Raw genomic sequence first — 12,722 nt, 5'->3', positions numbered from 1 at the left:
TGTAACTAACAATTCAGATTCAGATTTATTTCCAACAGAAAAGACATAAATATTGATACAAATCATTTTCATACATTGTAACAAATATTTGCGATATAACTGAATAAGCGTGAATAAGCTGAATAAGCATGATAATTCTGATTTCACATGTTCTCGCAGAACTGGCAAACAATATTCTACATTAATATAGAGAAGAGATTTAGAATGTTTCATATTCCTATTCATAAAACTATTTGCTCCGCTATTTCATACCGCCGTGTCGTGTATATAAGCCTATGAACTGTGTTTTACGGATCTTTCAAGAAATCAAGCAAAATTTAAAATGTTACTATTTTTTTACATCTGATTTCATGACTCATTTTCAGTGTACCTTTATTAGTTTGATTTTTAACTTTTCTGGTATCTTATAACCCTGTTGTTCACATCGTTGGTGAACCTGTCCGTTAAATCATACGTCATAATGATGGTAGTTGGAAAAACACAGGAAATTGTCCTCCCTTGCATATAATGACCATACGAAATAAGTATCATTTTAAGTGAGTTGTCTAAATAGAAATCTGTTGCAAAATATGCATCAATAATATAAGAAAAGATTTTTTTGCGTAACTGATGTACATTATGCTAAATGCAATCGTAATGACTGACAGCAACACAACCGAAACTGACTCCAAACCCGATGGTCTGATGGTATATCATTTGAAATAACGCGGTGATATATTTATTCCGACTAGAGCTGGTTTCGCCAGGGTGGCTGTATAATGTATATGCTGTCAAAAATCACGGCAAATACGATAGTAAAACGGAAATTAATTATGAGTGAGGAAAAACAAAAGTGGGATCAAATTATTGCCTATATATATACTTTTCAACATCGTCATGATTTCGTAAGGAGCGAATTGGAAATTCAACTTGAAAGGGACGATCGGGGACGATGCAGTTTTGAGACGGGGTTATAGGTTCGAAACCGAAAGAATGGAGAAATGTCCAGTAGCCATGACAGAAACATAATTATACGGATGGACAGACAGACATACATGTACATAGATATGTGGCTTGAAACTGGAATGTAAATTCTAATCTGACCTGTTCATGAACCCTGTGCCGAGTTACTTTCAAAAGAGTGTTGGGGTTATGTCGGTTCAACAATAACCCATATTATACAAACTCAATAATGATCTTTGTGCAAATACTATTATATACAGCTGTGAAGAGACACAGGACTGCGATCGAGAAGCATATTTTCTGTGTACATGGAATATGAATGTCCCATTATGCGAACGTTATTCCGGGTCAATTTTACCTGGATCAACGTGGATCGGGGAGTGTCACAAAATAATGACCAGATATCCGGGTCACTTTGACCTGGGATAATTTAGAGTTACATACCACAGGGGCCGCGGAACGGTTTTCAAAGTGGGGAGAGGGGGGCTGACCATGCAAAAAAATTACAATCATAATTATGGTCATTTTTACGTTTTTGTAGACGGCTTCCGCGACCCCTGTGCCAGGCCTACATGGCGTTAACAACATGACCTATAGTAGGTTAGCACTATACAGTGCGTATAAAAAAAACGGGACAGATTTGAAAAGTCTATAAAATTTTTGTTTCAAATTATGATCTCTATATTTTGGTGTCAATAGGTGCTCTGAGGTCTTATCCTTCAAATGCCATCAAAATAATTTAGTTTCGTTCATGCTTGAGCGAACACGGAAATTATGGCAAAGATAATGAAAAGGTCAAGAGGAAGTCTGCTGATTAGCAAGAAGTCCGACCATCATATTTATCATTTTATGCCATTTTGGCGCAAGCCTCCTTTTTAACCCCAGACAAAAACGTCCCATGTTCGCTCAAGCATGAACAAATTATATTTTTTTAATTGCATTTTAAAGATAAGATATCAGAGCATCTATTAACATCAAAATATAGATATAATAATTTGAAACAAATTTTTTATAGACTTTTCAAAACTGTCCCGTTTTTTTTTATACGCACTGTACAGTGGCGTTATGAGCCAAAAAATAAATAAAGGGACTCACGCCGTATGCCCTAGCTATTAAAGAGAAGAATACTGAAACGCTGTTTTATATCTTTATCATATAAAATTCAAATTTTGTGACAGATTTAGATATAATTTTCATTTATAAAAAATATCATATTTTAACGATTCTTTTCTTTCCTTTTCTTTTTTTTCCTCGGTCGTGAAAATTTGAAAAATTGTGGGGTTCCATGCTCTCAAGCCCCCCCTCCCTCCCTCTGTACGCCAGTGGCATTAAAGCCTACTGTTGCCAGCAGATGAACTATTCATTTACACAATGGAGACATAACTGTACAACAGTACTTAAAAAGCGTGGTTTAGAAAAATTGTGCACCGAACAAATTACCTCTGTCATTGTTCTCCTATGCCATTTTTAAATCTGCTTGCCATTTTACCTCTGCCATTGTGCTGTTTTACATCTGTCATTTTACATCTTTTGTGCCAATGCCATTTTACGCTGCCATATTCACCTCTGCTATTGTTACCACTCCCATTTACCTTTGCTACTTTGACTTCTGCCATGCAGTTTTGACTTCTTATTTTTTAACCCATGCTATTTTTACATTTGTCATGTTTTTACCTCTGACACTGTCAATTTACCTCTGCAATGTTACAAAATCCATTTGACCTTATTTTTACCCCGGCTCTGCGATTTTACCTGTCATCTGCCATTTTCCTGACATTTTTTACCTCTCACATTTTTACCTCCGAGACTGACATTTTGCCTCTACCGTGTTCGCTTTATACCATTGTCATTTTACCTCCGTAATGTCACAAAGTTTAGTACCTCATTTACACTTCTCCGATTTCTACCTCTTATCTGCCATTATACTGACATTTTCACCTGCGCCATTTTTTGGTACTGCTGTTTTTAATTCTGCCATTTTTATTTCCCCCCTGACATTTTTTTAGAAATGCTTTTTTCACCTCTGCTTTTTTTTAGAACTGCTATTACCTCTGCAATTTTTACATCTGTCCTTTTTTTTAAAGTGCTATTTTCACCTCTGCCATGTTTATAACTGCTATTTTTACCCCTGACATATTTTATAACAGCAGCTTTCACCTCTGCCTTTTTCGAACTGCTATTACCTCGGTCTTTTTTGTTTAAAGTGCTTTTTTCACCTCTGCCACTTTTTACCTCTGGCTTTTTTTAGAACTGATGCTTTACCTCTGCCACTTTAACCTCTGACATTTTTTAACCCTTACATTTGTCATTTTCCACTCTGTCATTTTCTTCTGCCATTTTACCACTTGACATTTTATCTCTGACATTATCAGTACGACTAATTTTGCGCCTGCGATTTTTACCTCGCAAAGTAATATTTCCAATGCAATATGTGTGAGTTTCATTCAAACATTTTGCAATTCAAATTCGAGCGACAAACATCGTATAAGGTAAAGTCAACTGCAGTGAATTTAAAAAAACGGGTATGTTTTGGGGGACAGGAACAAAATTGTGTTCAATTAATGAACGGGGCAAACCCGCGATAATATAAAATATTGTATGTATATATAGCGTTATTTCAATATCTCGTCATGCACACTCTAAAAGCAAAGTTTACCCAATATTGGGTAAAATGGGAACATGCATGTTTGTTGGGTAAAAAGATACCAAACATTTTGTTGTTTTTTAACACAGATTTGAATCTATTGAAATCTGTTATTGATCGTATATTATGAGGCAGATTGTTCCACAATTTTGGTGCGATTTTCCCAAAAGCTCTATCACCAAAAGTCTTGGACTTTACTCGTATTTATTTCAGAGAGGTCTGATTGTGAACGAAGATTTCGACTGGGTTTATATTTCTGAATTAAATCACCGAGGTAGGCAGGGGCATTCCCATTAACCATGTTAACGCACTTCTGAAAAAGAGTGCATGAGGACTTTAAACAAAATGCGTGCCTTTATCACAAGCCAATGGAGACTACGTATATAGGATCGGTGTTACATGTTCAAATTAAAACAAACTGACAAAAAGCTTCGTAAATAATTCATCAAGGTATCAGTAAAATAAGTGATTCATATACATATACATAAATTTATAAATAAAAGTTAGTCAACTGGTCCATTCACTGAAAAAAAAGGAAATATCATACAGAAAATAAAGAAATTGATGAAATAAAGAAAATAAAGAAATACATTTGAACCCAAGTCATGTACCACAGTAAAAACGCTGTTTAAGATTTTATACAACGCTGTTTACTATAATTATGAACCTTACAGTATTTTGTTTAACCGTTTAAACAATCATGTTTAATTTATTGAAGATTAGATATTGAAAATTAAACTTTGTTGCTTAAGATTTAAACACTTGTTTAAACTGTTTTTAAACAATTACTGTAAGGTTCATATAGTAAACAGCGTTGTATAATTTTTTTTTACTGTGTAGACAACCCCCCCCCCCCCCCACACACACACAACAATTTCTCTCTCCGATCATGCCGATGCAGGCAGGCATGTGATATTTAGACCCGATACAAAATTATATGAAGAGCTCTTCTCTATAATAAACACTTGGCCCTGCATTGAAAACAGTGTTCCCATGCAGGTTGAAGAACTGCATGTAATCTCTCAGTTAGAATTATATAGGCCTATCGGTGAGGGGTCTCTCAAACTGCTTCAATATATCTATGTTGACCATTATCTGGTATCAAACATTAATTTTAGTGGGGTTTTTCAGTTCACATATGCATGAGCTATAACAACCAAAAATGTATGTTTATATAATTCAATTTCATTTATTTCGGTTCTACGTTTTCATTTTAAAACATGACATTATTTCAGCACCTTATAAGGGTAATTTGATGACTGACTGGAATAAACAAGAACACTGGTAGTATTAAAAGCGTTATACTGCATTTATATCAACTTGCATCATCATCATGGTTATCTTCTTGCACCTGTATGTATTAAAGCAGGTAGGTAAATGCATGCCTTTCTGTGTCACATAAAGTAGACCCTTACCTTTTCCCTGCCTTTTCCCCTTAGTTATATTCTGTACCAGGGAGTAATAAGAAATTTACTATACAGCTGATATTCAAAGCTGCATTATACAGTATATTGTAACATGATTTTTATCTGTAAAGTCAGTTAGTTTTAGTCACGCCATCCCTCACTCCGCCTACATACACGCGAGAAGCAATCCCCAATCGTGGGTCGAGCTAACAGCGATGCGAGACGGTCCTCGCAGCCGAAACGCCGGGCGGCCTTCAGGACTCTACACGCTAGGCAGCCAGCACGATCATCTGTATACATAATGTGGGTCGACACGCTGCAGTAACCCACATCCTTGATTCCATAAGCCGTAGCTCCGGGGTGCATGGCTGGACCGAGACCGGTGCTTGGCTGTGGGAACACGAGAAAAAAAAATAATTGAGTTATTTATTTTGCACGTGAAGGTATTTATGGTATTGCTAGTCGATTATACAACTATACATCATGGCATGTTGCGTAATATTTACTGGCCAGCGAAGGTGACATGAATACATTATAATACTTTTATATGTTTTGCTTTTTCACGAACAAATTAATAGTAGGCAGATATATACTTAGGACGGGGTATATGATTTTTTTTTTAATGACATGGATATATTCGGGCAGCAACTAGGTCATTATAATAATAGGCATGAACTGCCAAAAAATTGACATATTTTTTATACTTTTTTGTACATTTTTATTTTGTTCGGCTAACTGCTCAGGTTTAGCTCAACTTTCGATTTTTTTTTATCTCTCAGTGGTCAGCAGTTGTGATAGATTTTTACATAAGTGTTCAAAATATATTATAATTCACCCATTTCCTTTCTTTTCTTCCCTAGCTTTTTTCTTTCTCGTGAAAAATTTTGGTGACCATGGTCCCCAAGGACCCCCTCCCATGGTGTACGCCAGCCCTATAAGACCAACTATCAATGTTGGTCAAATCAGGCATTTCCGACCAAAATCTTTTTGTTTTCAGTGCCATAAGCAATATTTATGACAAAAAACAATGATTTTGCCTTGGTAAAATGATTAAAGAAAATCATAATGATAATATCCTTATAAAGTTCTACTTTTCCCTATCTATCGTCGAAATAAAAAGTGACACTGTTATTTATTGAAACTAAAAAAAAACCTTTGAAAAACAAATAAAACTCTCTCAGAGAAAGGGAAGAGGGAGGATAATATCTTGGGATTGATTTTAGTAAAAAAATATTTATTGTTTGAAACCATCTAACTGTGTTGAATACTTCATTTGAAAATAATTTTCTAAAAAATGTATTATTGAGGGCGAAAATGACATAGTAAAAAATGAATCAAGAAGGGTATAATCAAAACGGAAAATATTATCTATGGGAAAATGATAATAGCAAAAAAAAATGAAACTATAGAATAATAAATGGTGGCAAAGATCATGAAGATTAATGACGTTGGCAAAAAATGCATGATGGTGACGATGATGAAAATAGGATGGTTCTTGTGGTCATATAATGATCATGATGATTTTGACGGTGCTGTTGATGATGATGATGATGATGATGGTGATGATAAGATGATGATGATGATTGTGATGATGATGATGATGATGATGGTGATGATAAGATGATGATGATGGTGATGATAAGATGATGATGATGTTGATGATAAGATGATGATGATGATGATGATAAGATGATGATGATGATGATGGTGATGGTGATGATGATGATGATGATGGTGATGATAAGATGATGATGATGATGATGGTGATGATGATGATGGTGATGATGATGATGATGGTGATGATGATGATGATAAGATGATGATGATGATGACGACGATGATGATGATGATGATGATAAGATGATGATGATGATGGCGGCGATGAAAAGATTATACCGATAAGGATGATAACGAGGAAGAAAATGATAGCAATGCCTTAGGATAAAAGGGAGGCAAGAGGATCGATTAATAATATTATTGTGTACTGCTTTAACAAATCCTTTTCACCCTTTTTTTCATTTTGTCCTTGATGGGTTCGCAGTGAATATGGATTGTTTTTTTTTCCAGTAGAAAGTAAACGATAAACATGTTTAATACTTAACTTTTTGCCCCCCCCCCTCACTCCTGGCCCTCACTCTCCAAATTTTATCATAATTTAATCTTCACCATGTTCACCCCTCTGCCTGTCTCTTTCTCTTTCCCTCCCTCTCTCTACTCTCCCTCACTTTTTATGTTTCCTTAAATGAGATTTGAAAAATATTTTGAAAATTGAAAATCACGGAAAAGGTGCCTTTTGAAAAGACCTCAGACTATCGATGACGACGCTGCTCTGAGATCAAATCCCGAGCTTATAAATATAGTCCTCCTATATAAATACCTCCAATTGCATCTTGTTCTGATTTACCATTTGTTTACGTGCACAGTTTGACCGGTCCTTGCATTGCCATTTCAAAATGTTGACTAGCCCATATTGAGATATATCATGGTCATTATGATGTTATAGTTTCGTGTAAAATCGTTTTAACCTATTCTTTTTTTATATTCACCAAACGTAACATCTCACCAAAAATTCCTTCTTACATGTGATTATTTTTATGATATTATATATACATAATTTGTATTTTACTGTGTAAAGTATTTCACAATTCAGTGTATATGACTGCTTTAAAAGTTTCATAGTATACCATTTGAATTCATTTCAATTCCATTCAATTCAATTCAATAATAATAGCGCACAAACTATTCAACCGACGAGTATATAAAGATAGTGCGCTACTACGTTTAGAATCCACATTATTTTCTGTACTACTTTACTGCATGTAGAGCCAAAATATACAATGCAAGGTGAAAATGCCAGGGTTATGAATTTATTTTTGACACTGCTAGTTCATGGGCAAGTTCCAAAGTCCATTGAACTTTGACCTTACACTCACGCGGTGAAAGAAACATGGGTGAAAGGGTGAGAAAATCGTAAACATGGTCTGAAATATTTTTTTCTGTTCCTGAGATATCCGACAGATCGATACGAGAACGATTAGCATCATATCGCCTTTAATGTCACGATAGTGGGGTTGCAGTTGTACATGAAAAATGGAAGTGGTATAAGGCATACATCAACTGCCGGTTTGTAAGATATGCCATGGAACTTGTAAAATATCTGATTTATTGCAAAATGTAGCCAACCCTGAATAGACTTGGAATGTTGTTTTTCCGCAGTTCTAATGCCTATATAATAATGGACCATGCATCTAGTCAGACCTGCTTCTCTCCACCCATGAGGAAAATGGTACATGCCGTGAATCCCCGTGATTGTCAATAACACTTTAAAATGTTGCAATCGCTGTAATCGCCCTGACGATTTCTGATACCAATGACCGGTGCTCTTATTTCATTGCAAGGCTTAAGGGGAGTGTTGCACCCCCCTTTTTCATTTCATGAAACCCATCTTTTTTTTAACAAATGCACACTAAAACAAGAATGCGTATAGCACTTCCATTTATTTGAATGTAGGATAGGTGCCGGCGCCGGAGATAGAACCCCTGACTTTCACTTTCTATAGTCAGAAGCCTTAATCAGACCACTAGGCCACGGCACCTCCTCTCATGAGTAAGGGAGAATAAGTACACCCCCCCCCCCCGGTTGGCATTAAACGTTTTGACAAGACCAAGATCGTATACATGATTTCAAAACAAACTATTTTTACCATAACTTATCGAGGCAATATCAGCATACTATTAAACATGTTAAAGGGCGGACACATACCTGTCTTTGGGACATTCCAAAGCGATGATGCGCGAACTGCTGGTGTACGCGCATCATCTGTCTCGCGATCGCTCCGCGGTCACTGTCCTCGTCTTCACCTTTACCATGGATCGTCAACCTCTGACAAGGCTCGTGTTCGATCGCGTAGATGAGCGCCCGAATGAGGTCAAGCTTCTTTGGGTTGAATCCTTTCAAATCCATTTCGAATTGGTCTATTTGGCATTTAAAGAATACGAAAAGAACACAATTTTAGGACGGTGTTATACTGTTCCCGTCTCGTGTGCTTGCATCATTGGTTTGTTTCTTCTCATGTCTGTGAGAGCTGATGATTTTAACTAAATTTTCTTTTTGTTTTCAATCTGATTAAAATTAAGGATTTCGGTAGATATAGAGGGGTACGACAAAAAATTTACTTCGTTCAATTCACTTCATGATTCATGATAGGGACCTTCTTGGCAATGCATAGGGCGGTAGAAAAAAAAATCTACCTTTAATCATTATGAAAACTCATACGCGCACGCGGGAAAACTATACTGCAATTGGTTTCATATAACATTGTTCATAAAATACATCGTTGCATGGTTCTTAATTTCTGATTACTGTTCTGCGACAAGAACGTGGCGATGCGACAATTTGCATCTATTGTGAAAGGGATATTTGCGTGTTATACCCGGGTGTTATACACACTGCAATGATAATGATTGATGAGACTTGCAAGCTTGGTTCTTATAATGTGTGTGGGGGGGGGGGGCGCCCCACCCAGGGTCAGCCTTATCATGCTTATACATAGTAATCTTTCTAGTCGTTCATTATGACCGTTATATAACATTCCTTGACAAATCAACGTACGTACCGTTTTCTTTAATCCAGGTTTCATACCAAGAAGGATCGTCTAGCTTTTTCAACATCGCTGCCAGCCTTTTCCTCGCGCTGTTGAATTGTTTCTGGCATGACGAGAATGAAAAGGAATATAAATGGTTCATTCACTTTATAATACAACAAATGGTTATCATCATAATCCTTTTCCAAGTCATGGGTTACTTTTCTATTATCATCATGATTAATATGCTCAAAAGAATAAGCTCGAAATTATTTACCTCCGATACTTGTTCATTTTTCGTCACAGGCATTGGTTTCCCATCGTTTATTCTTGGGGCTTTGCTTGGTGACGAATCCTGATCATCTTCCTGCTGCTCGTCTGCAAAAGTAACATGAAGCCCTGAACCTGTTTTAAAACAACGTCCATTCCTGTCCTTGAAGACGCATCGAGGCCCCTTGCCCTCGAGATCATCATCAACCATTGTGACGTCAGCTCGGAGAGGAGAGCATCTGGGTGTTTTATCATATTGCAGGAGCGACTGCGTGAGTTTGCGTCTCTTGCGTTCGTCGGTTATCAACGCAGCGTCGTGAAGATTTACTGCGGATGGCGGGATGTGGACATACCTCGGTGGCGGGTCGAGGATTATCGGTTTGGGGTATCTTAAACTCTCTCGAAGTCGAGCGCAAAACTCCCTCAGGGGTTCTCTAAGCTGAGTGAACGTGGCGAAGTCGATGTCGATGGTTATCTTTGGCATTGGCAACCGAGGGAACCTGATCTCCCGCCACCAATCTTTGATGAACTGGACGCGGAACTGGAGATCGACACTGAACTTGATGAGGCGCTCGTGGACGACGATCCGAAACGGCAACGAAGGGGGTTTCAGTGCATTCAGGCTACTAACAATCTTTCTGAGCTGATGATCTGTACTCTTTGGTTTATTGCAGTCTTTTGGTGGAAGATCGGCACTGAATGTGACGGACGATAGTGTCTGGAAGTTTCCGGTCTCGAGCGACGACAGTGCTTCGTCGTCTGCAGTCTTCAAGGCAAAGTCCGACGATTTTACCCACTCCTTAGTTTTATCGCGGCTTAATTTTTTCCGACGTTCCCTTTTCCCCGTTGGCCGAACTCCTTCGTCATGGATGTCGCATGTTACGCATGTACTCAGTGCCTTCGTATACGATGATGAAAATGTATCCTGCTCGGAAGTGCCCGAAGATTGCCGAAATACCACATCGATAGGTATCGGAAGGGGCCGACTTTTCTGAGAACGTAATATTGTTTGAGAATTCTTAGGAGTAGAAGCCCATAGGGGAAGAAAACACTCCCCGTCAAATGCATCACCGGGGCTGTCATTAAGAATAAGTTTGGTTGTCATGGTTACTGGTCGATTTTGAGGCTTGGCGTCCTCAGAATGAAAACTAATTCCATTATTATTGTCTTCCCCGAATCGAGAAAAGTTCTTCTTTTTTGGGTTGATCGGTGGTAGAACAGGCTTTGGTGCTACGAGGGGAAAATATGACGGCAACTCTCTTCTTGATCTTTTGCAAGTGTTGTTCTGTAGAAACGAAAAAAAGAAGATGATCGAAAGACATGCGGAGAATTACACTGTTTGCGTTGAATTACCGTCAACAGACACCCTAAAAGTATTTTTTAAATTATATTTTTAAAATCGAAATGAACTCAGTTCAGTCTACAATTATGATATGCATTATTGATAACTGATAGCGTCTTGATAGAAGGTGGTCATGATAGATCTTTATCTTGCCTTTCTCATTGATCGGCAGTGATTTTGTTTTTGTTATTTTTGCAACATATCTCTAACATACTATAGACTGTTATAGACTCTCGGCCAGAAGCAATTATACATATAATTACAGCAGTACTGGAATAAACAATATGATTAACAGAATTTAGCAATCGGAAACGATTAAATCTAAGTCCTTTTTAGTTTAAAATAAGTTTGTCGGTTAAACAATAAAGAGGGCGCTCTACCTTCACCAACGGTGGAAGAGGTCGCCTGACAGAGACTGACGAATTTACAGATACATCGAATTTCTTCGACAGTGTTCGGTCATTCGCACCCAGGACCCGAAATCCTTCCGATGACGTTCGGAAACTATCGAACCTCCGATTATAGGAGGAGATGTTGCGTAAAGTGTTCACCCCAGAATTTTGTTCTTTGCTGATATCGGAAGCACTCACAGTGACGCCACCATAAGAAAAAGATATCACCTGATTGCTCTTCATTTTCGAAATCTGTGTCTAGATATACGATGAGAAAGAGCTAATTAAGATCCACTTCCCGAGTTATAATCACGCCGGGGGTGGGGGGGGGGACAGGCGGTGAGGGGGGAGGGGTGAGAAAACTAAGCACTGGAAATAATAAGTGGCATACGGTATTGTCCCGGTATTGTGCTCTTCCCATTTTTTTCTTTCATTTCATATATGTGATAGGTAAATGCATGGTAATGTGATGTAAATTTATAGTTGTTTATAAAGACAATAAAGTAACGTTTAATCAATTTTCACTATGTTTCCATGATTTTTTTTCTTACAAAATCTAAATTTCTTAAAGGACAAGTCCACCCCAACAAAAAGTTGATTTGAATAAAAAAGAAAAATCCAACAAGCATAACACTAAAAATTTCATCAAATTCGGATGTAAAATAAGAAAGTTATGATATTTTAAAGTTTCGCTTAATTTCACAAAACAGTTATAGTACATCCTGGCTGGTATGCAAATGAGGAGACTATGACGTCATCCACTCACTATTTCTTTTGTATTTTATTATATGAAATATTGTAATTTTCTCCTCATTGTCAAGTGATACAACGATTAATTCCTCCCTGAACATGTGCAATTAGCATTGTTTAATACTATATGGTTAAGTCAAGTTGGTCCTTAGTGTCAAATCTATAAAAAATGAAATATTGTATAATTCATACAATAAAATACAGAAGAAATGGTGAGTGATGGGCATCATTAACTGAATCACCTAGTTGTGCATGTCACTGTTTTGTGAAAAATAAGCGAAACTTTAAAATGTCATAACTTTCTTATTTTAACTTGCAAACAAATTTTCGGCACCACTCCTATGTGTCTTAAGATCGCACGCTCGATCTGTAATGAAAATCATAAATCAGAAAA

General features: G+C 37.2%; 1 protein-coding gene across 1 annotated transcript; it reads right to left on the bottom strand.

The window, feature by feature from the left end:
• Positions 1-4,758: 4,758 nt before the first annotated feature.
• LOC129274276 (uncharacterized) lies at positions 4,759-11,821 on the bottom strand. Its single transcript, XM_054911113.2, has 5 exons — positions 11,567-11,821; positions 9,852-11,129; positions 9,608-9,698; positions 8,755-8,966; positions 4,759-5,382 (listed from the first exon to the last, which is right to left on the bottom strand). The coding sequence occupies exons 1-5, from the start codon at positions 11,819-11,821 to the stop codon at positions 5,134-5,136; spliced, it is 2,085 nt and encodes a 694-aa protein (XP_054767088.2). The 3' UTR covers positions 4,759-5,133.
• Positions 11,822-12,722: the final 901 nt, after the last annotated feature.

The sequence above is a fragment of the Lytechinus pictus genome, chromosome 13 (assembly GCF_037042905.1).
Source record: "Lytechinus pictus isolate F3 Inbred chromosome 13, Lp3.0, whole genome shotgun sequence".
In the NCBI taxonomy this organism is placed as follows: Eukaryota; Metazoa; Echinodermata; class Echinoidea; order Temnopleuroida; family Toxopneustidae; genus Lytechinus; species Lytechinus pictus.
The sequence above is the reverse complement of the archived record's forward strand: the minus strand, read 5'-3'. Positions and strand labels throughout refer to the sequence as shown.